The following is a 24,856-nucleotide window of genomic DNA, read 5'->3' on the forward strand; positions in this document are numbered from 1 at the left end:
AATAGATCACAAACAACTGTTGTGGTACCTAATGGGGACAGCCAGAGATGGACTGGCATGTTGAAAATTTGTTGCAGTGGTGAAACCCTCATACGCCCCTACGAAATCCACAAAAGTGGAGAAGGGGGGAGAGTGAAGCCAACTCATGTAAGGACTGGGAAACGGCGTGTAGCCTCAGAGTCTCTGGTGGTAACCAGTGGTGAAGAGAACTGCTAGCTAGCCGTAGGTGGAGAAGGGGCCAGAAGACGGACAGTTAAAACAACCTCAAATAGGAACCAGTGAGCGTAGGACTCCCGGGCGTGATGTCAGACGCTCAGAGAGACCAAATCCAAAACAAGTCTTGGAGCTCAAGATGGTGGAGAGCAAGCCGAGAACATGGCCGTCTTGCCAACGCATTTCAGGGCGTGGCCCTTAAGTCATGTGACACGGCCAGCCAACTGGGATTTAAACAGGAATTAGCCGCAGGAGATTAAAATTTTTAAATGGAACCATGACTGGTTACTCCACTACAGCAAAACCTCTATTGTTAAAAAGCTTAATAAAATGAATTCATATTGCAAAAACTAGAAAGAAACTAGAACAAGCAAGTGAGCCAATGACCAAGATCTAAATCAATAATACAAAATGATAAAGGCAAGTGTTATTTATTAAAAGAAATAAATGATTACATTGATATATATATTTTTTTCTAATTTGTTGCTGCCTAGAAAACCCCACTTTGGGGGACAATTCCCTTTTTTCTATAATAAAATGACAAATCACTACCATGGAGTGAAAGAAGTGGGGGGGGGGGGGTTGAGAAACAGGAAAAATTGTGTGTATACAACTGAATGGTTACTGATTGATTTTTGTCTGGCTATTTGTCCGCACAAGACTGGCTCAACTAGCGCTCTTTTCTATGGTTACCATTGACCGTATTTACATCCAGACTTTTTTGCTGTTGTCATAGCTTTAAAAGCGGAGGTCCACCCTAAAGTGGACCTTCCGCTCATTGGAATCCTCCCCCCCCCCCCCCCGGCGCCACAATTGGCACCTTTCAGGGGGGAGGGGGGTGCAGGTACCTGTACAGTACAGGTATCTGCACCCACTTCCGGGATAGCTCTCTGCGGAAAGGGGCGTAGATTACGCCCCTTTCCGAAAGTCCCCCGCTGCCTGCTGGGAAACACACAGATCCCAGAGGCAGCGGGTCCATCCTTATTGCGCAGCGCGACTCGCACATGCGCAGTAGGGAACCGGAAAATGCACTTCCTGATTCCCATAACCAAGATGGCGGCGGCAGCACCCGAGAGACGATCGAGAGATCGGCTTCGGGTGCCGACATCGCGGGCGCGCTGGACAGGTAAGTGTCACTATTTAAAAAAAGTCAGCAGCTGCAGTGTTTGTAGCTGCTGGCTTTTAAAAAAAAAAAAACGCGGACTCCCGCTTTAAGCACAGGGCATGCAATATTTACTATAATAAAGCAGCCAGAGAATATCTCAGTGGTGTAAATATATATATTTTCCCTCTCTGGAGCTCTGAGCTGTGCAGGGAGCAGTAAACTGGACCAGCTGAATAAAGCCCTGCCAAGTCGAAGGCGATGTCTGTGACCCTTACAGCCTGAACACTTACTTAAAACTTACCATACCTAGGGATTCGCTTATCCAACTTATGTGGGCCTTTATCAATCCAATTTCCCTTCCCCATTTAATAAATTGACTGAATTGTTTTCCTCTTGGAGTCACATTCCATTGTCTTGGTTTGGCAGCATCAATGCGATACACATGACTTCTCTTCCCAAACCGTTATATGCTTTTCAGGTGATGTCGGTCATAGGTTCTGTATTCAACGAAGCAGGGTTTTACAATTCATTTGGTGGTCCTAAAGGCCTAGAACCACAAAATGTTTTTTTTTTTTTTACCTGCAAGATCAATAACGACCTCAGTCCCCAACCTTCAAGCATACTATTTGGTGGCCAACATTGCTCTTCTGTCCCACCTCCACGAGAGACACCATCTGCCGCTGTGGGCCACTATAGATTTAATGCAGTGGCTCCCTCTTGCTTCCCGACAATCGACCCAACTTCATACCTCCGACTCTGGGACTTGGTGGGTGTGATCGCATCCCATTTACCCTCGTTACGCTTTCTGCATGGTCCGCTGTTCGGACCAGGGCTCAGGAAAACTTGACAGTTTGTCTGGTGGACTGACCACAGGTTTACCGACATTCTTTACTTTCTCCCTCCTACTAGGACAGGGATCCTCAAACTACGGCCCTCCAGCTGTGCGAAACTACACATCCCATGAAGCATTGTAAAACTCTGACATTCACAGACATGACTAGGCATGATGGGAATTGTAGTTCCTGAACAACTGGAGGGCCATAGTTTGAAGACCCCTGCACTAGGATGATAAATGCTTGATGCCCTTACATAATCTCAGGAGATTCTGTTGCGGGAGCATTACTGATGTGTAACACAATGGTGGATTTGCATATAATTCCTTAAATCCCAAGCCCCTACGCCGTTTGCGAGTATCTGTACATATATTCCATTGCATCTACTTAAAAACCTCTGTTGCGGTCCTTCCATCACCAATGGGAGAGTGAGTTGGGGGATGGGGTTGGAGCCAGCAGATTATGACCTTAGTGAGATCCAAGAGCTCCAAAAATGTACTCATTCTCAGAAACGCATAAAATTCTGTACAGATGGTACTATACGCCGGCTTGCTTGGCTCGTTTTATTCCATCTTAGTCATCAACTTGCTTCTGCGGTTGTTCCCAACCAGAGACTACGGTGCACAAATTGTGTTCCTGCCCTAAGATGTGCAGACTACAGATTTGGGTTTATGCGCTTCTACGCACTCATTCATATATCAAAAGAAATCCACACAAAGCTCTTTGCAAAACCTATTGAGGAGTTGCTCCTACCAGGGTGGCAACTAGCATCAGATCTTTGCAGCAACCAAACTCACCATAGCAAGAGCCTGGAAAACCCCCAATTCTCAGCTTCGAGGCAAACGCCAAATGACCGATATTATGGTCAATGAAAAATGAACGGCCATTTTACTTGACACATACGAAAAAGTCTCCAATTCTGGCAGCCTTGGCTTTCCAAAGCTCAGCCATTGCACTTTGATAACCTCATGTCAATTTGAGGGCCCTAATCCAATGTTCCCTGAGAACTCTTTTCTCTTACACCTCCTTTTCCGGGAATTTCTTGTTTTCTGCACTCTTCTTTTAAACGCTGTATCTCTTTAATTAGCATGTAAACGTATCCAGCTTTTACTGTTTTCCCTGCACTTCCATCATGGAATTGCACTTTCCTTGGCCTGCGATTTCAGGCAAACCATAAAATCACCACTCCAATCAGATGGAATGTAGTTTTGCTTTTCTGTGATGTTGAAGTTCTGGATGCATTTATTTTCTTTGTTGTATGAAACGACAATGTTATGTTTGCATTTCCCATATATGTATACATATTGCAAGTACTGTTGTGTATGTTTTAAAGACAAAGCCTTTTGTAAAAGCACTTTAAAAACCCATAATGCTCTGGGAATCTTGTCTCATGGATATACCTTGTATTCAATGTTTAGCTGAGGGCTAACCAACAATCCACCAAAACCAGATGGAGAAACACACAACCAGATTGGGAGAAAACTAGAACAAGATGTGGTCAACAGCAAAAACAAAATCCAGTGGGCCAAGTCACAGGAAACCAGGTCCCCTGAGGGAAGTTTAGACAAAACAAGTACTAAAGAGAAAAGGCTGGCCAGTCAACAGCCAAAGGCTCAAGCCTGAAGCCCGGTACACACAGCAAGTGTTTTTTGTTTAACCCAGCGGGCTGAACAAAAAAAAAAAAAGAAAAAAAAAACCTGAGGAGCTTGCTGTACTAACATCAGCCAGTCTAGCGAGCTTCTCAGTTGCACAGGCTGCTGTACATATAGGCCAAATGTCATCTGGTTTCTGCTGAACCGGATGATATTGGGCACATGTGTACCAGCTTTGACATTCCTAACCATTGAATTTCATAGTAAGGAGAATCCATATTGATGAAAGACATTGCCTGATGAGACAACTAATCTTAAAACAAGATAACAATGGTTGTTAAAGACCTCACAGCAATAGTTCAGATGAACAGAAAAAAAATTACTCCTAAGGCTGGTAGAAAAAAAAAAAAAAAAACGAGGAGGTAGAGCGAGTAAACACCCACACAAATGGTAGGCAGGGATGGAGGTGTACTGTAAGTAAAGACTAAAACTAGTACAGCCCAGCTCACACATCAATGTGGTAATCCCGATTAAAGTCACCAAAAAAAAAAATCAGCTGTGTAACAAGAATCTTGACTGAAGTCAGCAAGGAAAAAATAAATACCACAAAGATAGAAGGGATAGCAAAAAACATCAACGTTATCCAACCTCCTAGGACACTAGCAAAAAAGGGAGATACACACGGGGGAAAGTTATATGGATTTTCTGTTTTCCCAGTGTCCTGACTTCCCATAGGTGGCAGTACATCCCAACTTTCTCTGAATTCTTTTGTCCCTCTCAATAGATGGACGGGGATCAAAGCAGAGCTTTGTTGTAATACTCCTTCAATCCGAAGCCGTCTCACAGTAATTCCTTTACGGCTGTTTGTCTCAAGTCTTCTGGGTTGAATGATGTAGGCCATACTTTGAGCCCAGGCTGTCATACACATCTGAACAATGAGTGCTTTCCTGCATACTCCTTCCTAGCACATCAACTAATTGACTCCTTATGTTGCCTCATCTCCCAGTCTGAGCTTGACTGTATTGGGACTTCAAGGAGACAGATACCAAGTAAAATGTAGGTGCTTAGACTGCTTGCACTGAAAAAAAAAATATTTAAATGATAATACAGAACTGCATACATTTTTTTTCTTTAATTTTAAAGCTAAACCCCAGCAGAAATAGAAGCATAAAAAAAGCAGGTTTGCCTTTTTAGGTAAGTTATGGATAGAGTAGAAAGGGATAGAGTAGAAAGGGATTAGAACACCGAATAGTTTTTATTGCAGTCTGTGCCCCCATTCAGGAGATTCATCCTCTAATTGTCCTGTTTACCATGATCATTAAAAGTTAAAGAAAATCCCACATTGCGGGTTTTCCCGACAAAATAGAGGGGAAATTCAATGGGGACACTAGTTATGGTGGCCTGAGGGGCCCCAACAGATTACCTTATTTTGCAGGGACTTCCTCTCACTTCCTGTTTGACTATGGGACAGGAAGTGAAGGTAAATCTTTACAATGAAATATGACAGAGTACGGAAAAAAATAAAAAAACCTGACTGGAGGTTTAAACCCTCCCTTACGCAATCCAAAATGAAAAAACTTTGCCTATAATTCTATTTTAAACCAGCTATAAATGAGAGTTTCCTTTAAATACTTTACAAAACAGTGTCAGTCATGGAAATATGCCATGTGTGATTAGTGCGGACGCAGAGAATAGTGGATCTTACCTTTAGTCTGTCACTATCCAGTAGCATTAATTGTTGTCCATCAATGTTCTTTGCTGTGAACTCCGTGATGTATTGCTCCATATTCATTCCCATTAACCAGTGACACACCTGCTGAGCACTCCAGTCAGACACTGGCCGACTGTGCCATTGGTTTTGTTTCCCGCTTGTTGTGGCATCTTCATCCAATGCCTGCAAAAAAAGAAGAGCTCTGTGACTCTGCTTAATATCTCTGGGGCTGCTCAGTGTTGCCATCTGGATGGACTCCAGGGCCAAAAGAGAAATCATAATATAAAACAGTCATTTCTTCGTCTAGTAAACTCCTGGCCCCAGTCCCACTAGTCACCCCAGCTGAGCTTATTTGGTAATTTTCCTTGTCTATGACGATTTCAGATAGGACTTCAGACTATACTTTGATAACGGAACAATATGCCCTACTTGCATATAAAACAACAGATGTGAAAAACGGCAAATCTCAGTTTGAACATTTTCTGCAAACTCATCCCTTACCACAAAATAAGCCAACAAGTCACTCGGCCCAAGAAATTCAGAACAATTTTACCAGTAAATAGAAAAAAAAAAAAATAAATCTACAAATCTACAAAGTGCTGGTGGTCTGGTGTTAAGTGCCTTTTGAAACAAAACGACACTGGAAATAATGCGGTTTGGTAAAAGCCCCACATAAAATCACCAAATGTACACAATAAAAATGTACAGCCAAGTCAAAAATGCACCCCTAGAGCTCCCCTTTAAAAATAACCCAAATCAGTGTATATTTGTCTGTGTGAAAGTTCTATGGTGTGTGTGTGTTTATATATGTGTATGTATATATATTTATTAAAGTGACAACACTGAAGAAATGACACTTTTCTACAATGTAAAGTAGTGAGTGTACAGCTTGTATAACAGTGTAAATTTGCTGTCCCCTCAAAATAACTCAACACAGCCATTAATGTCTAAACCTCTGTCAACAAGAGTGAGTACAACCTTAAGTGTAAATGTCCAAATTGGGCTCAATGTGTAGATATTTTGTGTGGCCACCATTATTTTCCAGCACTACCTTAACCCGCTAGGGCATGGAGTTCACCAGAGCTTCACAGGTTGCCACTGGAGTCCTCCTCCACGACATCATGGAACTGGCGACTGTTAGAGACCTTGCGCTCCATCTTCTGTTTGAGGATGCCCCACAGATGCTCAATAGGATTTAGGTCTGGAGACATGCTTGGCCAGTTCATCACCCTTACACTCAGCTTCTTTAGCAAGGCAGTGGTCATCTTGGAGGTGTGTTTGGGGTCGTTATGTTTGAATACTGCCCTGTGGCCCAGTCTCTGAATGGAGGGGGATCATGCTCTGCTTTATTATGTCACAGTACATGTTGGCATTCATGGTTTCCTCAATGAACTGTACCTCCCCAGTGCCTATTCTATCGAACAGTGCCCTATGTCCAAAAAGTGACCGGGCATCCGTAGTACAGAAGGACACTCCAGCTGATTTCCCGATCAGCTGGCATGTCGTCACTATAGCTCATGCGCACATCATAGGAGGCATTTTTTAACAGGACATACCATTTTACGGCACAATTGAAAGCTATGCAAACAGAGGGAGACCATAGTTGTCAGATTGTGTTGTAACCTGCCCTTCAACACACACACACACACACAACCCCCCTGCAACAGCAAGGCACAATCTGACAACTATGGTCTCCCTCCACTGTTTGTGCCCGTCAAATTGTAGCGCCCTTAGAAATATATCTCCTACGATGTGCATATGCGCTAAGGTGAAATCACGCCAGCTGATCAGGAAATAAGCTGGAGTGCCCTTCCGTACTGCGCATGCAGTTTTCGATAGAGGGCACTATTCAATAGATCGGCAGCACTCATGCAACCCCAGACCATGAAACTCCCCCACCACCATGCTTGAGTGAAGGCAAGACACATTTGTCTTTGTACTCCTCACCTGGTTGCCGCCACACACACTTGACACCATCTGAACCAAATAAGTTTATTTTCTCATCAGACCACAGGAGATGGTTCCAGTAATCCATGTCCTTAGTCTGCTTGTCTTCAGCAAACTGTTTGTGGGCTTTCTTGTGCATCATTTTTAGAAGAGGCTTCCTTCAGGGATGACAGCCGTGCAGTCTGAGCACTGACAGGCTGATCCCCCCCCACCCCTTCCACCTCTGCAGAAATGCTGGCAGCACTCATACATCTATTTCCCAAAGACAACCTCTGGATATGACGCCAAGAACGTGCACTCAACTTCCTTGGTTGACCATGGCCAGGCCTTTTTTGAGTTAAAGTGGAAAATAGTTAATTGTAGATTGCAGACCACTATACCTCAAGATACCCGACAGTTTACAGGCATATCAATTTCTCATACTCAGACTGAACTAAAACCTTGTGGTTGAGCCGTGGTTTTGCCACCTCTCAACTGTTAACACCTTTAGCAGCAGAGGCAGCGACTGGGTATGTACACCTGCCCTGGCTGCGATTTTGCCTCAGCAGTGGAAGGAATTATATCCTCTGTACACCCGACAATCGTGACCCATTTAAGTGAATAGAGTTGCTTGATCGGGTTCAAGGGGTTAAAAGAGGCGGTGATCCTAACTGCCTGTCACATTTTCTCTTAAGAGCAATCTAAACATGGATAGCACTTCAAAGAACATCATACACGTTAAGTCCTTATGATACAATATAAATATTCATCAGCTCACCTCAGATCTTCAATTAGGTTCAAGTGTTTTTTTTTTTTTTTTTAATTGAGGAAAGATCAAATCACAGAGTAATGCAAAGTTTTGGAAGCTATGCAGGACCCCATTGTCAGGCATGTGAAGGGGTCATGCACAGCTCCAACAAGTTGCATTACCTGGTTTGTGATGTGATCTTTTAATTAAAAAAAAAAAAAAAAAAAAAAAAAAAACACACACACACTTGAACTCAATTGAAGATCTGTGGTGTGCTGGCAAGTATTTACATTGTGTCATGCATGCTCCAGTATCCAGCTGGTGGTTTCTACAGCACCCAGTACTTTTGAGAATTTATTCCAGGAATGTGTGCGATGGGAACATGGACTGTAATCTGCAAGTCCTTATGCTGACACGACTGATGTGGCGGTGATCAAAGACACTAACTGGGGTGCTGGCGATTAAGGACAATATGACTGGTATGGTGGAAATTAGGGACACTGACTGGTGACAGTATGTATTTAAAATCATCCATTTTTTGTTTTTACATGCTGTCAGTAGTGTAGTGTCGTCGTAGTGGTTCTTTACCACTGATGGAAGGCGATTTGGATTTTTTGACACTATTGCATATTACAGTGATGATTACTGTAAAAGCAATTGTATTACCTGTCTTGAATAGCTTTCATTCATGGCTCATTGTTTACTATTGGTATTGCTGTGATTGACTACAGCTATCGCATGGCACAGGGCCTCTGATTGGTGACAGTGATCATGTGGTACAGGGCCAGTCATAAAGATCACAAAAGTAAGTAATGCTGACATGAATGAAAGCCATTCATGCCAGTGGTTTACTTGTGATCATGTGATTGGTCACAGCGATCACATGGTACCTGGGCCAATCACAGTACCGAGCAGTGTAGTCTTCTGTGTCCAGCGGACAGATTTTATTTTTTATTTATTTATTTTTAATTAGGAAAAAAAGGCACTGTGCCAATTAAAGCAGTGTTAGCTGAACAAAAATGAACCTCTTATGCAGAACACATTAGGCTCAATATAAAAAGTTAACATATTTAACCACTTCAGCCCGAAGGATTTACCACAATGAACAGGCCATTTTTTGTGATACAGCACTGCATCCATTTAACTGACAATTGCACGGCCGTGCAACGCTGCACTTAAACAAAACGATGCCCTTTCCCCCACAAATAAAGCTGTCTTTTGGTGATATTTGATCACCTCTGTGGTATATATTTTTTGCGCTATAAAACAAAAAAAATCAACAATTTTGAAAAAAAAAAAAAAAAAAAAAAAAAAACATTTTTACTTTCTGCTATAATACATATCTAAAAAAAAACAAAAACAAAAAAACCACACACCTAAAATGTATTCAATCAGTTTAGGCCAATATGCATTCAACATATTTTTGGTAAAAAAAAATATTCCCAATAAGCATACATTGATTAGTTTGCGCAAAAGTTATACTGTCTACAAAATAGGGGATAGATTTAGGGACCTTTACATTTTTATTGTTTTTTTTACTGGTAATGGCAGCGATTTGCGATTTTTAGCAGGACACTGACATTGCAGCAGACAAATCTGACCCCAAATGACACTGTGGGGACCAGTGACACCAATACAGTGATCAGTGCTTAGAAGAAAAAAAAAATGCACTGATCACTGTATAAATGACACTGACAGGGAAGGGGTTAACACTAGGGGGCAAAGGGTTAACCGTGTTCCCTCAGTGTGTGTTCTGTGTGGGGGATGGGCTCACTGGGACAACGCAGATCGCTGTTCCCGATTACTAGGAACAGCCGATCTCAGTGGTGTCCCCTGTGAGAACGGGGATCCACCTCATTCACATATGCAGATCCCCGTTCTGCCTCTCTGTGGAGCAATCGCGGGTGGCCAGCAGACAGAGTCTGCACAGTATCTCATGCACGAAGCTCAACGCAATTTAAAAATGAGTCACATGGGTGAAAATAGTGTGCCTTTAGGCTTTGTTAACTCTTGTGCGGGGTGTTTGAGCTCTAAAGTGTGATCCACTGTGGATGGCTTTTCAGAGGCAATTTTCTGCTTCATGAATGTCCATTTTAACTAGTAAAAGCTCCCAGCACCATGATAGAACCACAAAAATTACACTGTTGTGGTGAGGCCCTATGTACTTAAATGTGTCATGTTTGGTACAACTTTTCACATTTGGCAGACAGACCCGCCTCCATTCTCACGGTGCCGCAATAGCAACACTGAGTACCGAGTCATTGGCCATGTTGAACTTACAGTTCAGCAGACAGTAAAAGCACAGCTAAACAACTTAATTTTACTCCCCCTCATCCTTGTATAAACAAGGCCTTGGGCTGGTGTTAAAGCAGTATTAAACCCAAAAGCAATCATAATGCGGCTTACCTATTAGATGTGATTGTTGTATTATTTTCTTTTTTAGGCTCTGTTTTATTTTCATCTGGTAATCCTGAAAGTCAGTTTTTCACAAGCTCAAGCTCCCCAGCAAAATGTAATTGTTTACATGAATGAGATAAACCACTTAACACTGGAAGGGGTGATTAAAAAGATCAGCTTTTATTCATGTAAAACCTTTATCCCAAAAAGGAAGAAGAAAAAAAGCTTTGCTGTAATAGATGAAATTGTGAGCGGGAGTTTGGCTTCAATTTGTTAGTGCATCTAAATCTAATACATTTAACACTAACCCCAGCCGGACAATGCTGCCGTCTGCTGTGCCTCCTGTTCTTGTGCAGCCAGAGTGGTCTCTCACCAATACAGGTGGTGTGTTACTGGCCAGATAACCAGGTCAAAAAAAAAAAAAAAAAAAAGTCATGCAGCCACCAAATCTAATGATTGGTAAGCGACAATATATGTAACATTTCCTTTAACTTAAAACAGCACTGAGCATGGGCTCCGTATTGTATATGGCTTGTAAATACAGGTAAGCAGATTCCCTACTAAGTGCCCGGTGCTGAGTTTACAGTAGACTGACTCAATACACAGATTTAACGACTTCCCAAATGCATTTTTAGCATACTCAAACTTTTGGACAACAGAAGCAACTGCTTTCCTTCCAACACATGTGATTATATAGTATCTGCTTACTACCCAAACACTAAAAATTTCTAATGAAAAATCTTTTATCGGCAAACAACTTGTACTACCCAAGGCCCAGCACAACTGCCATCTGGTTCCCTGCAGTCTAGTAGTGAGGGCATACAAGGTCATGGGTTGCTGTCTAGTGGATTATCAGTGTGTCCTCACGAATACTATGTAAATCCTACGATCATGTCTGGTATAAGCAGGCTTCTAGGACAGAAGCACCCAGTCATTTCAGGTCAGTAAAAAGGCGTTTAAAGTGGTTTTAAACCCACATTTTGGGGGGGGGGGGCCTGCAAGACAAAGGCATAATGAGCTAGTATGCATAACATACTAGCTCATTGTGTAATACTCACCTGAGATCGAAGCCCTCACTGAGACACCCGTACACAGCACCGGCCAGCGACATTACTCCCTAGAGTTACTGCCAGGTATCACAGCTCCAGCACTGATTGGCCAGAGCCACGATGACATCATTCTCGTGCACGCAAGGTGCCCGTAACGGCACACTCACTGAAGCAAACGGCACGTACGTGCCATTGCTTCAGTGCACATGTGCCGATGACATTGGCACATGCAAATATACAGGGGATATCTCCTAAACTGTGCAGGTTTAGGAGATATCCGGGGTAGCTACAGGTAAGACTCATTATATGGTTACCTGTAGCAAAAAGTGAATTGTAAGGGTTTACAACCACTTTAAAGAACAAACATGGCTGAAGGTCTTCCAAAAGGGTCAGCTTCACACTAGAATTTATTTTTTTTGTGATCTGTCAAAGCCTTGCAATGGAGTTACTCACAAAATGAAAAGAAACCGAATAATGCTTTAAAATTCAGAGCTAATGACAGAATCAGTTAATTCATTTAAATTTCTGCTTTTTTACTGAAAGAACAGCATATAGAATAGTAGATACAATTTACTTTGTCTTTCTAGTTCAGACCTGCTCAAGAGAGGCGCCGCTAAATGTAGCAATATGGTTACATTTGATGAAGGTACAATATTTATCAACATATTGCTACACTTCGACGCCTCTCCTCTCTTTTGTACTCTGTAGCTCCTGATGGATTTTGCTTCTAATCCCCTTGTAGAGGTTTCCATTTGTGGATGGACATTTTATGGTTACACAACCCATCACAATGCTGTAACCTTTTTATATGGACTATAAACTGAATGACCTATGAATAAATGATTGCAGAACGAATCATTTGAGTTTCCATTATTTCTTATGGGGAGATTTGCTTTGATATACAAGTGCTTTGGATTACAAGCATGTTTCTGGAACAAATTATGCTCGCAATCCAAGGTTTTACTGTACACACACACAGTACTGTGCAAAAGCTTTAGACAGGTGTAAAAAAAAATGCTGTAAACAAAAAAGCTGTCGGAAATAAGTGTTAGTAATTTATGTCAAAATTAACAGATTTATTTATTTATTTTTTACTAAAAGTAAATGAACTGAAGAGAAATCAGAACCAATATTTGGTGTGCCTTTAACGCAGTATCAATTCTTCTAGGTACACCTGCACAGTTTTTGAAGGAACTTGACAGGTAGGTTTTACCAAACATCTTGGAGAAGTAACCACCGTTCTGTGGATGTTGGCTGCCTCAAATCCTTCTGTCTCTTCATGTGATCTCAGACAGAATTGAGATCGGGGCTCTGTGGGGGGCCAAACCACTTCTAGGGCTCCTTGTTCTTCACACAGAAGATACAGTATACTACCAAAAGTATTGGGGCATCTGCCTTTACATGAACTTTGACATCCCAGTCTTCGCCCGTAGGATTCAATATTTGGTTGGCCCACCCTTTGCAGCTATAACAGCTTCAACTCTTCTGGGAAGGCTGTCCACAAGATTTAGGAGTGGGTCTTTGGGAATGTGTGACCATTTATCCAGAAGCGCATTTGTGAGGTCAGGCACTGATGTGGATGAGAAGGTCCCTCTCGCAGTCTCTGCTCCAATTCATCCCAAAGTTAAATCAGATAAAGGTCAGGACTCTGCGCAGGCCAGTCAATCTCCTCCACCTCAAACTTGCTCATCCATGTCTATATAGACCATGATCTTTGGAAGAATGGGGCCATCCCCAAACTGTTACCACAAGGTTGGGAGCATGAAATTGTTCAAAATGTCTTTGTATGCTTACACCTTAAGAGATCCCTTCACTGTAGCTAAGGGGCCAAGCCCAACCCCTGAAAAGAAACCTCACATCATAATACCCCCCCCCCCACCAAATGATTTGGACCAGTGCACAAAGCAAGGTCCCATAGACACCCCTAAACCTTGTGGACAGCCTTCCCAGAAGAGTCGAAGTTCTTCTAGTTTAAAGGGTGGACCAACTCAATGAACCCTACGGACCAAGACTGGGATGCCATCATGCAAGGAACCTCCACCATGCTTCACGGTTGTCAGCAGACACTCACTTTAACACTCTCGGTTCCTATGTTTTGTGCACAGTTGAGTTGCTTGGCCTCGTTTTCACGTCAGAAGTGTGGCCTTTTGACTGCAATTCTTCCATGAAGACCACTTCTGGACAGATGTCTCCAGACAGTATATGGCTGTACTTGGGTCCCACTTCTTTCTGCCAGTTTAGTGCTGATGGCACTGCTGGACATCGTCTGATGGCAAAAGGTAAGCATGATGCGTCTTTCCTCTTCTGCATTAAGTGTCCTTGGCCGACCACTGGGTCTACTGTCCTCACTGCCATGGTCTGCTTAAAGCTTGTGGGAGTAGTTTTAATTTTCCCCTGACCCTCTGTCTGAACAGTGCTGATTGGCTCTGATGATCACATACACTCTCCCAAGCATATTAAATAAAAAAACTCCAGCGATGAACAGCAAAACTGAGCATGTGCTGCCTGTCCACTAATGCTCTGTTTAGATCAGAAAATGGTCTGGTCTGGAGTCAGGGGAAGAGTATCACACAGCCTTTTTACACAATGTAGATGATTAACCCTAGGTTCCACAGCACGTATAACGAGCATACTTTACTGCATATATGGACTGATTTTACTGTTGTGGGCTTAGTAACAAATTAACCAACTTCAGCCCGGAAGGATTTACCTCCTTAATGACCAGGTCATTTTTTGCGATACGGCACTGCGTCGCTTTAACTGACAATTGCTGTACCCAAACAAAATGTATGTTCTTTTTTCCCCACAAATAAAGATCTTTTGGTGGCATTTGATCACCTCTGCGATTTTTATTTTTTGCGCACAAAAAAACGGCAACTATCTTGGGGAGAGAAAAAAAAAAAAAAAAAAAAAAAAAGCTACTAACATTTCTTCATCAGTTTAGGCCAATATGTTTTCTATATATTTTTGGTAAAAAAAAAAAATTTAAAAAATATAAAAAGTCAAAATAAGCATATATTGATTGGTTTGCGCAAAAGTTATAGCGTCTACAAAATAGAAGATTTAGAGCATTTTTCTTAATTTCTTACTAGTAATGGCAGTGATTTTTAGTGAGACTGACATTGCAGCAGACACTTTTTTTGGGACCAGTGACATTTATACGGCCATCAGCGCTATAAAAATGCACCGATTACTGTATAAATTACACTGGCAGGGAAGGGGTTAAGGAAGGAATGGATGGCTGCATTTTTAATTTAAAATCCATAAACATGAATGGTACAACAGGAAAAAAAAAAAAAAAGCAGGTACCGGTAGACACGTTTCACACAGGGACGCTGTGCTTATTCATAGGGAAGGAGTTAACACTAGGGGGGGGCAATCAAGGGGTTAAGTGTTCCCTAGGGAGGTGTTTCTAAGTGTGGGGGAGTGGTCTGACTGGGAGCGATCGCAGGTGGCCGCGGACATCGCAGGTGGCCACATTCATTACACGAACCAATGCACCGGTCCTGCGATTCACGCAATAGAGCCGACCTACTGGCAAGTGGTCCATTTACGGCTTAAAACTGCATATGCAATTGATGATCATTAGCCCCTGCTTGGTATAATTGGTTAATCATACCCCTTACTCAAATCCTACAAATTTACCTGACTTTGTGGAAATGTACAAAGTGTGCAAGTGTAAGAACTGATGCTGGTTTGAAGCCAAAAGGCAGGCACACCAAATATTGATTAGATGTATAGTTCCCTTTGCATTTTGTAAATGGATAAAAAAAAATAAAAAAAATAATGAAAATATAGCTTTTTCAAAGCACTTTACAGCATTTCTTCACACCTGCCTAAACCTTTTGCAAATTACCGTGTATAGGACTCTATTAGACTTCTAAAGGTATGCTGTGATATCTGGCACCAAGCCATCAGTAGCAGATCCCTTAAATCTTGTAAGTTGTAAGGTATGGCCTCCTTGGATCAGACTTATCCCAACATATCCCAAAGATGCTCAATTGCATTGAGATCTGAAAAATATGGAGGCCAAGTCAACACTATAAAGGCACCTCTTCTACCATTACTCTGTGGTGCAGTTCTGATACCAATGAGCCCATTGTAGGCCCTTTTGGCTGTAGGCATGAGTGCCCTGACTGGTATTGCATCCCTGGACCACTTTTGGTAGGTCCTGACCACTGCAGACCTGGGAACATCCCCCAAAAGGAGCTGCAGTTTTGTAGTTGCTCTGACCCAGTTGTCTAGCCATTACAATTTGGCTTTTGTAAAAGCTGCTCAAAATTCTTTTGCTTGCCCATTTTTTCTGCTTTCAACACAACTTCAGGGACAGCATATGCTGCCTAATATATTCCATCCACTTTCAGATCTAACTGTCACCAGAGTCAATGTTATTCACTTTCCCTGTCTGTGGTCTTCATTTTATGAATGATCGGTGTATACAGACACTTTTGGACACACAAGGATTCTATAAATAGAAAAGATACAGGTACATGTATAATAAAATAACAAAAGTTAACCAAAGTATCCCACAGACCTGCACTGAGAAGGGGAAGTATAACAGATTTACTGAATGACTTGTGTGTGTGACGCTTGTGTATGTACAATCAAAAGTGCGGCAGTATGTATGAAACAGCAAGTTATATAGGGCAAATTTACATGCCAACAGTGTTCATCGGATTTCTTTTAATGACATATATAGGACAGAACACTGATAAATAAAAGCTCATCTTTGATGCAGCAGTATTACTTCTTCCTTTCATCGATTGATTCACTTCTGGGTTTCCTAGCAACCACTGCTAGGCAAGAGTAAAGTTAAGCCAATATACGGAAGGGTAGAGCTCAGTCTTGTGACTGGGCCACTTAGCCAAAGCTGCCCCAAATCCAATATCCTTTGATACAAAGAAAACTTTTGAAGTCTGAGGCCTAAGCCAGATTAATCTGCTGCCCTTTAACCCGTCACTGGAAACACCAAGGCAGTGATAAAGTAGTGTTTAAATTAATATGGGCAAAACAAAATGGGGAAAAAAAAAAAAAAAAAAAAAAAGACTCCAGAGGGTGAAATACCACGAATTGATAATTGTGTTACCGTCATCTCCATGTGGCCAAATGAACTAGATAAAAGGGAATGTTTAATTGTTTTGTTACATATTGTCTTTATTATGGCCAGGACTTAAAGTGATATACTCTGCTTGCAGCTGAGGTTCTCATCACTTTTACACATTTACAGTTTCTCCTTGCCAATTGTGTATAAAAAAACAATAAGGCTGCTGTATACAGAGCTCAATAAATCAAGCTGATCTGTTTTACACACAATTACACTATACACCAGACCCCATCATAGCAGCTGACATTTACAATCTTTTAAATAATTGATGACTGTCAGAAACGTGCCGATATTGGTCAGTCCTTCCCCCAGCCCCCCTGCGTGGCACTCGTTACAGCATCTGCCAATCTGCTTCTCCAGATACCATTTAAAAAAGGTCTGGACTGGCCATAAGGCACACCGGGCAGGGTGAAAGTGGGGCCGACTCGCATTGCTCCCAGCCTGTGCTGTGTGCGCGCCTGCACCAGACACTAGATTGAAAGGGGGTCACAGGCAGCCAGCAGATCGATCACAGGCAGCCCTGTATTGCCAGTCCTTTCCCCGCTGGTATCTCAGGGCTGGATGGGGGCGGGGGCAGGGGCAGAAGCTGCTGGAGTTAACTTCACATTAAACATTAGGGGACTGGTTGCTAGGATGTGAGCAGTGTGTACATTTAATGTTTAAAATTTTAATAAGCCTGTTCAGTTTATACCAGATTTGTGTAGAAACTGTAGATTTTTCAAAACATATGTACAGAATAAATTGGTATCCACCCGGAAAATAAAAAAAGTTATCAGTCTATCTCTATCCCTAATACCCAGCTAACATCCTGCTTTAGCAATACTGAAAGCCAAATAGCTGGATGATCGAATGTGAACCTTACAGTTATGTAAAAAAAAAAACCCCACACATTTTACCTCTGAATAGAAAGCACAAGGGGCCTAATACCACCATCTGTAGCGTTGGCCAAAAGTGCCTATTCTGTTTGCCCCTCCGATTCTTGTTTACTTTGTTACTGATGAGCCTGAAGCAGAAACTCTATGAAGTTATAACCATAATAATGGAATTAAAAGGTCCAACACTTTGTTTTGTAATATAATCATAATGAAGTTGGGACATCCCCCCCATACAAACACTGCTCATGGCACAGGTCATTAATATCATATAGATATGCAACTTCATTAAGCCCAAACCTCTGAAAAAAGAAGATGTAAAATCAGACAAAAAAAAAAAACAAAAAAAAAAAACACCAAAGTAATTTCCATCACTGGTAAACCTGTCATTAAACTTCGCAGAGAATAAAAAACATTTTCAGTGCCTGCTTAAATTAGGTTTCAGTTGAAGCAAAACGCTTTAATTAGATGTTCTCTATCTAATCATCCCAATGTGGTTTTCCACTATTAAATCCTAACTTTTTTTTTACCTTACAAGGCACTGAAAATATTTCATGAATACACACGAGGCTTGTCGAGAGCCTCTACATGTAAAATACAAGCTCATAAAGAGGATATTAACAACATTAACATGTGTCCAAGTTTACATACCTGTGCACAACAAGACGTGCCCTGTGCATTGATATCCGTAATGCAAGATATCAGCCATGTGAGGCTGAGGAAAGGCTCAGCACAGGCTGACTGCAAAGTATTTTCATGGGACTATTGGAGAAGAAGTCAGCCATGTTTGGGAAATTGTATCATCTTACAAAAAATATTTTCAGCTTAAAAAACAAAAAGTTGGTGCATGTTATTAATAAAGCTCTTTAGGTCACCTTGTATTTTAGTTTAATTTGGCCTACTGGTACACTAGCATGGCTCAAGCATTTGCTCCATCTGACTGATTAGGACTACACAACATACATGCGGTTACGAAGAACACCAACACAACACCACGAAAAGCACACCGAGAAACTCACCTCATTGGAGGAGAAGGTGAAGGTGTGCGAGCGCCCCGATAGGGAGGGCTCTGCCACCAACCCTGACAGGTCAGAGCAGGGGCTGTAACTGTATGAATCATCTATGACAATTCTACTCTGAAAACAAGTAGAAATAAGAATGTATTATCCATGTCCCTGGCAAGCTTCATAACAACACGTTCGTGTATCTCTGCCTTATATATGAAAACCCACACACCAGCAACAGCTGTACAGAGATGGCTGTCTTTTTATATTCATTGCAGTAAGCTAGATTTGATAAACTTCTCCAGTAAATAAAAAGCAAAAAAGTCTTCAGTTTACTTCAAAAGATGTGCAATCACTCAATTTAAATAAATCCCTAAAAATTGTTTCCCACCAACGCATTAAAAAAAAAAAAAATTCCTTTTGCAGAGGCGCCACGGTGCCCATTAATTCTTGCTTAATCACTTTCTGACCAGCCGCTGCAGTTTTACTGCGGCAGAACGGCACGGATAGGCGAAACAACGTTATGTTACGTCGCTTTGCCTTTTGGCCACTGCCTTTTATGGCAGACACCGATGCAAGTGCGGCGGGCACGATAACCGCCGGGCTCCCACAATCACTCGTGAGCGAGAACCGGGATCTGTGCATGTAAAACCATACAAATCCCAGGTTCTTTCAAGGGAGGAGACATATCGTGTGTTCATACTATGTATGAACACCAATCTCTCTCGTCTCCTAGACAGTCCCATCCCCCCCCCCAGTTAGAACACACCTAGGGAACAATTAACCCCTTGACCACCCCCTAGTGTTAACCTCTTCCCTGCCAGTGAAATTTACACAGTAATCAGTGCATTTTTATAGCACTGATCGCTGCATAATTGTCAATGGTTTCAAAAATGTGTCAAAAGTGTCGATGGGTCTGCCATAATGTTGCAGTCCTGATAAAAATCGCAGATCGCCATTACTAGTAAAAAGATAAAAATAAAAAAACATAAATCTATCCCCTATTTTGTAGACGCTATAACTTTTGCACAAACCAATCAATATACGCTTATTGCGTTTTTTTTTTACAAAAATATGTAGAATACATATCGGCCTAAACTGAGGAAAAAATATTTAGGATATTTATTATAGCAAAAAAGTTTTACATTTTCTTTTCTTTATAGCTCAAAAAATAAAAACCGCAGGGGAGATCAAATACCACCAAAAGAAAGCTCTATTTTGTTTGTGTACAGCATCACATGACCGCGCAATTGTCAGTTAAAGCGAAGCAGTGCCGAATCGCAAAAAATGGCCTGGTCATTGAGCAGCCAAATCTTCAGGCTTAGGTGGTTAATTCTTAATGGCTCCCCGAGCGCACCTTGCTAACGGACACACCAAAACCCATGATAGCAAAGTGACGTATTTTGGTGCAGCACAATTTTTAAGCGAGGATCAGACACTTTAGCGCTTAGGGTGGCCCATTAAAATAAATAGGCTTCCCTAAGCGCAACATGCAAATACATGCACATGCTCTGTCACACCTGCATAGGTGTGAATGCAGCCTAAGCCACATGCCTGCTAAAATTGGCACTTAGAGCATATCTATGGTCAAAACTTTAAATCACATTTCCATATTTTATTTCAATTATTTCCTGTCCACTCCTAATAATCTGAGCAATCTTGAAGATTGTAAACCTACTTTAAGATCCCTGCACATTTACTTCCATAAGTTCTGTGACATGTATTGACTGTGCATTGTGGACAGACACTGTTGTATTTCAGAATTTATGGCACCTGCCTTCTGAACTAGTCACTACATAAAGCACTGCTTATAGGCAGCAAGGTGCCATGAGATATGTAGTCCTTAGAAATCAAAAGCATACAGGGAGCTCAGGAGGTTGTGGAAAGATGGCCAGCTCATTTCATGGCGAGTCCCGATGTCTATCGATGGACGCAGCAGCAGGACACTGAAGAGTGCACAGGTGCCCAAAGGGAGAGTGCATTTGAGAAGAGGAGGAGCCAGGAGTGCTACTGGGGGACCCCAGAAGGGGAGCATCGGGGCCACTCTGAGGCAAGTGTGACATTGTTTTTTTTGCTTTAAACTGAACCTTTAGTTATCCTTTAAGAGAAATCCTATGGTCACAGAATTTTAGCTTTCTAATAGCAATACAAACAATACGTTTTATTGACAACCATAAACTTACTTATAACATCTTATTTCATGGCGAGTCCTGCCTAAGTAAGCTTATAATGGTTGTCAATAAAACAAACTGTTTGTATTGCTATTACAAAGTTAAATTTATGTTGTGACCGTAGGATTTCTCTTAAAGGATAACTAAAGGTTCCGTTTATAAAATAAAAATAAAAAAATAAATAAAAAAAAACACGTCATACTTACCTCCTCTGTGCAGTTGGTTTTGCAGAGTGGCCCCGATCCTCCTCTTCTGGGGTCCCCCAGCGGCTCCCCCTCTGCACAAGGCACTCATGCGGGCCCAGTTCCGTGTCCTGCTGCTACATCCATTGACACAGACAGCGAGACTCTGCTCCGCCCCCCACATCATTCGATTTGATTGATTGCAGCAGGAGCCAGTGGCTGCGCCAATATCAATCTATCCAATCAGGACCTGATAAACCGGCTGGAGCGGGTGTGCTTGTCCCCGGCACAGGAACAATCAGGTACAGGTAAGTAAAAGGGGGGCTCTGGTGGACTACAAGGTTTTTCACCTCAATGCATAGAATGCATTGAGGTGGAAAACCACAAGGGTTTACAACCCCTTTGAGTGAGTATGCAAGGAGGAGGGGGGGCTAGGGGATGGCTGACACCAGTTTGGTGATCTGTAAGCGTGGCGGGTTTGGAGCAGTGGGATATCACAACAGTACATGCATCTCTTTAGAAGTCTGCTCAATAAAGCAGCTCCTAAGCATTATATGGCTGTGTGTTTAGGTATTTCCGCTTACTGCAGACATATCAAAACCAGATACGTGGAATTTCCACATCCACATGTAATTTCAGGCAGACAGGCCATGGAGAACTATAGCTATGACTGAACAGAGGCCCTTGGCATGAAAAATGTATCCTGTTCACATTTCATGACCTTATTTTTACATGAGCAGAGTTTACCTCCAACGTCATCTTTCATTTACACCATATATAAAGACAGTTTTTTGTTTTTTTTGATGCCTAGATAGAACTGTGACTGGGCTATAGACAGTCAACTATTGCATTGTAAACAAGCAGTAAAGACCCTTTGAAACAAGCTGTTTCTGCAGACACCATTAAATAATTCATTCTTAAAGGTTTAATCCATGCTTTGAACCACATTTCATAATACTTTTTTAGGGCGTAACATGAAGCATGGTCACATATACAAGCCCCCTAAAACCAAAACTGCTCCCACCATCTCAATCACAGGGTGCTTCTTGGTCCTGGTTATTTGAATTCAGAATGGTAGCGCATTGGCTCCACCCTTACAGCCGTGTCCCCATTTCATAGGGATCTGCAAACAGACATAGTACAAGTCCTGTCTGCCACCACAGCAGATCACACCTGCAGCAGGACAGTGATGTCCTTGTAGTCCATTAACCACTTTCAGACCGGACCATTTTGCTGGTAAATGACCAGAGGTCTTTTTACACTTTGGCACTGCGCTGCTTTAACTGGTAATTGCGCGGTCATGCAATGTTGTACCCAAACAAAATTTGCGTCCTTTTCTTCCCACAAATAGAGCTTTCTTTTGATGGTATTTGATTGCCTCTGCGATTTTTATTTTTTGCGATATAAACGTAAAAAGACCGCAAATTATGAAAAAAAATGATATTTTCTACTTTTTGTTATTAGAAAAATCCAATAAACTCAATTTTAGTCATACATTTAGGCCAAAATGTATTCAGCCACATGTCTTTGGTAAAAAAAAAGTCAATAATTGTATATTTATTGGTTTGCGCAAAAGTTGTCACATCTACAAACTAAGGTACGTTTTCTGGAATTTACGCAGCTTTTAGTTTACGACTGCCTATCTCATTTCTTGAGGTGCTAAAATGGCAGGGCAGTACAAAACCCCCCCAAATGACCCCATTTTGGAAAGTAGACCCCCTAAGGAAATTGATAAGAGGCATGTTGAGCCCATTGAATATTTTATTTTTTTGCCTCAAGCGATTGAATAATGACAAAAAAAAAATTTTTTTTTTTTTTTTTTTTTTAACAAAGTTGTCACTAAATGATATATTGCTCATGCATGCCATGGGCATATGTGAAATGACACCCCAAAATAAATTCTGCTGCTTCTCCTGAGTACGGGGATACCACATATGTGGGACTTTTTGGGAGCCTAGCCGCGTACGGGGCCCCGAAAACCAAGCACCGCCTTCAGGCTTTCTAAGGGCGTAAATTTTTGAGTTCACTTCTCACTACCTATTACAGTTTTGAAGGCCATAAAATGCCAAGATGGCACAAAACCCCCACAAATGACCCCATTTTAGAAAGTAGACACCCCAAGCTATTTGCTGAGAGGCATGTTGAGTCCATGGAATATTTTATATTTTGCCACAAGTTGCGGGAATATTACAAACTTTTTTTTTTTTTTTCACAAAGTTGTCACTAAATGATATATTGCTCACGCATGCCATGGGCATATGTGAAATGACACCCCAAAATAAATTCTGCTGCTTCTCCTGAGTACGGGGATACCACATATGTGGGACTTTTTGGGAGCCTAGCCGCGTACGGGGCCCCGAAAACCAAGCACCGCCTTCAGGCTTTCTAAGGGCGTTACAGTTTTGAAGGCCATAAAATGCCAAGATGGCACAAACCCCCCCCAAATGACCCCATTTTGGAAAGTAGACACCCCTAAATTTAGGGGTACACTAGTGAGACTAGGTAATAAATGGCGGGTGCCCTGAAACTATAAAAAAATAACTAACCAACCAGCGTCACCTGTAACAGTTATATGGTGATCACTGGTGAAAGGGTTAACTAGGGGGCAATTAGGGGGCTTTATGCGGTAGTATATGGGGGTCCCTGGCGCTATAAAAAGCTGCAGCGAACCTAAATACCTACCTGCCTAACTAGCGTCACCTGTGACACTAATACAGCGATCAGAAAAACGATCGCTTATTAGGCTGGGTTCACACTGGAGCGATGCGGGTACGCCACGAATCCGCGGCGGGTTCCCGGATCACATGCCTCCCGGCGGCAGTTCACACTGCCCTATGCGAACTGCTGGGAGTGTCATTGAAATGTTAATGACACCCCCAGATAAGTTCGCATATCGCAGTGCGATCTGCAAACTCGGATCGCATGGTGTGAACACCCATGCGATCCGATTCTGCTGCGGGCCAAAAAAAGGGTCCCGTGCGAATTTGCGGCGGGTGCGGCGAATGGCTGAACTCAAATCGCACAGAGATCGGATGTGATTTGCACTGCAGTGCGGTGCGAATCACATCCGTTCTCATAAACCGCTGCAATGTGAACCCAGCCTTAGTGACACTGGCGACGGGGGGTGATCACGGGGTTAAACCTTTATTGGGGGGGGTTAGGGGGGTACCTTAGAACTAAAGGAGGCTAACCCTAACTGCCCTAACAGTTATTAGTCACAAATGACACCCGCCGGGTGATCAGGGGGTTAAACCTTTATTAGGTAATAAATGGCGGGTGCCCTGAAACTATAAAAAAATAACTAACCAACCAGCGTCACCTGTAACAGTTATATGGTGATCACTGGTGAAAGGGTTAACTAGGGGGCAATCAGGGGGCTTTATGCGGTAGTATATGGGGGTCCCTGGCGCTATAAAAAGCTGCGGCGAACCTAAATACCTACCTGCCTAACTAGCGTCACCTGTGACACTAATACGGCGATCAGAAAAATGATCGCTTATTAGGCTGGGTTCACACTGGAGCGATGCGGGAACGCCACGAATCCGCGGCGGGTTCCCGCATCGCATGCCTCCCGGCGGCAGTTCACACTGCCCTATGCGAACTGCTGGGAGTGTCAGTGAAATGTTACTGACACCCCCAGATCAGTTCGCATATCGCAGTGCGATCTGCAAACTCGGATCGCATGGTGTGAACACCCATGCGATCCGATTCTGCTGCGGGCCAAAAAAAGGGTCCCGTGCGAATTTGCGGCGGGTGTGGCGGGTGCGGCGAATGGCTGAACTCGAATCGCACAGAGATCGGATGTGATTTGCACTGCAGTGCGGTGCGAATCACATTCGTTCTCATAAACCGCTGCAATGTGAACCCAGCCTTAGTGACACTGGCGACGGGGGGTGATCACGGGGTTAAACCTTTATTGGGGGGGTTAGGGGGGTACATTAGAACTAAA

The 24,856-nt window shown here is 42.4% G+C and overlaps 1 protein-coding gene across 4 annotated transcripts in view; it reads right to left on the minus strand.

The window, feature by feature from the left end:
* Nucleotides 1-24,856, minus strand: part of LOC143924007 (neurabin-1-like) — a 205,903-nt gene that overhangs the window by 15,062 nt on the left and 165,985 nt on the right. For 3 of the 4 annotated variants that reach the window (XM_077448012.1, XM_077448010.1, XM_077448009.1), the window contains exons 17-18: nucleotides 18,570-18,686; nucleotides 5,449-5,637 (exon numbers count right to left, since the gene is read on the minus strand). In XM_077448012.1, coding sequence (XP_077304138.1) covers nucleotides 5,449-5,637; nucleotides 18,570-18,686 — 306 coding nt within the window. The remainder of the gene's footprint in view (nucleotides 1-5,448; nucleotides 5,638-18,569; nucleotides 18,687-24,856) is intronic. The other variant, XM_077448011.1, reaches the window with a different exon arrangement.

Source organism: Lithobates pipiens, unplaced genomic scaffold, assembly GCF_037356315.1.
Source record: "Lithobates pipiens isolate NorthernLeopardFrog02 unplaced genomic scaffold, aLitPip1_a1.2 Scaffold_22, whole genome shotgun sequence".
Classification (NCBI taxonomy): domain Eukaryota; kingdom Metazoa; phylum Chordata; class Amphibia; order Anura; family Ranidae; genus Lithobates; species Lithobates pipiens.